The 3397-nt window shown below is 38.9% G+C and overlaps 1 protein-coding gene across 1 annotated transcript; it reads left to right on the top strand.

Moving 5' to 3' along the window:
• Nucleotides 1-265: 265 nt before the first annotated feature.
• On the top strand, nt 266-2411 carry LOC108333025 (shewanella-like protein phosphatase 2). Its single transcript, XM_017568335.2, has 2 exons — nt 266-1696; nt 1919-2411. Exon 1 carries the CDS (start codon nt 485-487, stop codon nt 1658-1660), a length of 1176 nt encoding a protein of 391 aa, XP_017423824.2. The 5' UTR covers nt 266-484; the 3' UTR covers nt 1661-1696; nt 1919-2411.
• Nucleotides 2412-3397: the final 986 nt, after the last annotated feature.

The raw sequence follows: 3397 nt of genomic DNA, 5'->3' as shown, positions 1-3397 counted from the left end.
TTATTTATTTTTTATAGTTTTTAAAATTATACTATTTTAATATAACATAATCATGACCAGTCATACATACTATACTTACATTCATTTAGTGATAATAAATAAATAAAAAATTTAACAATTTTTTTAAACTATTTAAATAATCACTTATGATTGGTGATTTTAAATATAGATATCAATAAAATATTGATATATAATTTATTGTCAAAAAGTTTTAAATAATAAATTCTTTACATGCAAATGAAAGGGCAGCAAAATTGATTGATTGCACCTTAGGAAAAAAACAGAAAAGAAGAGGAGAGGGAAAGACCTGAAGAGCAGAAAAGATGACGCACAGGACCACATCTTGTACAAAAAGTAAAGGACTTTCATTTCTTTCCTAGTCTGCAACCTCTCGTAGCATCCAAAACCGTCACGCAATCTCAACCCCAAACCGTAGTTTCTGAAAAGAGAATTTGATCTGAGAATAGCAGTGAACTGAATAGCAATGGGAAGAGAAGAAGAAATCCCAACCTCATCCTGCAAAGACATTCCCAATCTCCTATCATCATTTGTTGACACCTTCGTGGATTTCTCAGTTAGCGGTCTCTTCCTTCCTCCGCCGCCGCCATCTCCTCCGCCTCTCCCAACTCGCCTTCCCTCGCCACCACGCCTGGTCGCCATTGGCGACCTCCACGGCGACCTCGAGAAGTCCAAGCAGGCCTTGCGCCTCGCGGGCCTCATCGACACGGACGATGTCTACATCGGCGGCTCCGCGACTGTGGTGCAGGTCGGGGACGTCTTGGACCGCGGTGGCGATGAGCTGAAGATATTCTACTTCCTCGAGAAGCTAAAGCGTGAAGCGGCGCGGAGCGGAGGCAGAATCATCACCATGCACGGCAATCACGAAATCATGAACGTTGAGGGCGATTTCCGCTTCGCAACAGAATCCGGCATCGAGGAATTTAGGGTTTGGTGGGAGTGGTTCCAAGTTGGGAACAAAATCAAGAGCCTTTGCCACGGTTTGGAAAAACCGAACGACCCAATGAGAGGCGTTCCCTCGTCGTTCCGCGGAGTGAGGAAAGAGTTCCATGATGGGTTTCGGGCCCGGGTCGCGGCTATGCGGCCCAATGGCCCAATTGCAAATAGGTTTCTGTCTGAGAACGTCACCGTTTTGGTCGTTGGGGATTCTATTTTCGTGCACGGTGGGTTGTTGACCGAACACACTTCTTACGGTTTGGAGAAGATTAACGAGGAGGTTCGCGATTGGGTTAAAGGGTTGACCGGTCACTTTGCGCCCGGGTATTGTCGGGCCGCAGATAGTGTTCTATGGTTGAGGAAATTCTCGCGTAGCAAGGTGGAGCAATGTGATTGTACCACCCTTGAACATGTTTTGGCCACGGTTCCTGGTGTTAAGAGGATGGTAATGGGGCACAGTATTCAGAGGGTTGGAATTAATGGCACCTGCGACGACAAGGCAATTCGAATCGATGTGGGTTTGTCGAAGGGGTGTGGTGACGGTTTGCCGGAGGTTTTGGAGATTACTGGAAATTCCGGGTTAAGGATATTAACGGCGAATCCCTTATATCAGAAAAAGGCTACGGTGGATGTTGGAAAGGAACCAGGGCTCGGAATGTTGCTTGGGGAACAGGGTGGACCTAAGCAAGTCGAAGTCCAGGCTTAAAGAATGATAGTGGATTGCCTATACCATCATTGATTAGTATGTCATTATTTCCAATCACTCTGTATCATTGTAGACTATTAGTATGTTTGGTTTTGCTTTTGAAGTTACACATCCATATTTCATGTATAAAAAAATGGAATTATTTAAAATATTTTCAACTCAAGTTCATCACCTTTTACATCTGAAAGGAAACTAAACATGGATATGCATACATGGATTTGGTTGGTTGAATTTTATAATGTGTAAATTACTTTTCAGTCATCTTGGTGCAAGGGTAAAGTTTGGGTCTTGGTCACCCCAAACAACACTTCTTTTTGCAAAGTACAGAAATAAGAAAGAAATGTCACGGTACAAAAGGAAAGTGTGGTTTCTTCAGAAAAGGAAAGTTCTTATCAATATAGTCTTCTAGTTACCCACCCAGTTGTTAAAATCATAAGGGCAATAGGATCAGGAGTGCTTAGGGAAATGAGGTGTTACTTTGTTTGTCTGGAAAACTTGACCAATCATCATAAACTGTTCTTACAAGCTACCAATGTCTCCAAATGTTAGTGCAGAAAGTTTTCAGCTAGTGTCCATGATGGTCTTCAGATAGCGTCTGGATCGAGATAAGAGGTGAATACCCGTAAAACATGTTCAAGTACTTGAAAAATAATAGTTATTAATGAATAGTATTTATGTTGTATTCATTGTATTTATAATTATTTTTAGTGGACATTTTTCTGAATTGGCCTTGATTACTGTGCTTCCGTAATTTTATTGTCTGACTAATGTCCTAACTACCGTCTTTAGTCATTGATCTTAATCAAATGTTGTAATTATTTTATTGGGATGTTTAGCTGTTGTGGCTCTGTCAAACCATAGCATATACTTAGCTATTGTAGTTGTTCCGACATCTTTTTGAAACTTGGTGTACATAAGCAATTGATGTATTTTTATTAGAATGAACTGCTAAGATTACAAAAACTTCTCGCTGCTATTTACAAGGACTCCATAATCCTAGGTTGGTTGAGCTCAAGTCCTTCACTAATTTGTTTACTTGCATTTACCTAGGATTTATAATTGGTGATTATTGAGCGAAATTTAAACAAAAGTTAAGAGATCAAGTTAATTTTGTGGTAATAAATAATTGAATTTTTGTGTTAGCTCGTACTTAATGGGTTACCAGTCAGTAAAACTTAGAAGGATGCTTCCTGTCAAAACATTTATAATACTGATTTGTTTAGGTAGTTTTGATTGAATATATTTTTGTGAAGTTCCATAGTCTTGAGTTTTTTATTTGTTAATTTTGTTTAGCGTCTGTCTATGTAGCGGACCAGGGTTTGGTTTTTTACTGCCCGCATCTTATTCTTCACTGATTTGTAGTTTGGATTATTCTTCTTTGGCATTCTTTCCTTCCCTATTACCACGGTTCACTGGTGGTCCTTCTTCTGTTATATTTGACAAAATTGTAATTAATTTTTTACCTGGATGATGCCTTTCTTCTGAGGTGCATGAGTAGGATTCCTTGAACACAGTTTTTGGAGAAAAAACAGGTTAAAAATAATCCTGTCCAAAGTCCCTCCATCAAATTTGGGTTCTTTCCTAGTTTTTTTTTTATTGTTTTTCTGCTATATTTTCAAAATATATTGATAGATATTGATTTTAATGTTTTAAAATATATTAAAAAAAAATGAATCCACTTATAATAACACCAAAAAATTCAACAAAAAGTCTGGACTTGAGAGGATGACTAAAGTA

This window comes from Vigna angularis, chromosome 11, assembly GCF_016808095.1.
Source record: "Vigna angularis cultivar LongXiaoDou No.4 chromosome 11, ASM1680809v1, whole genome shotgun sequence".
In the NCBI taxonomy this organism is placed as follows: domain Eukaryota; kingdom Viridiplantae; phylum Streptophyta; class Magnoliopsida; order Fabales; family Fabaceae; genus Vigna; species Vigna angularis.
Note: the sequence above shows the minus strand (reverse complement) of the source record. Positions and strands in the feature narration are given on the sequence as shown.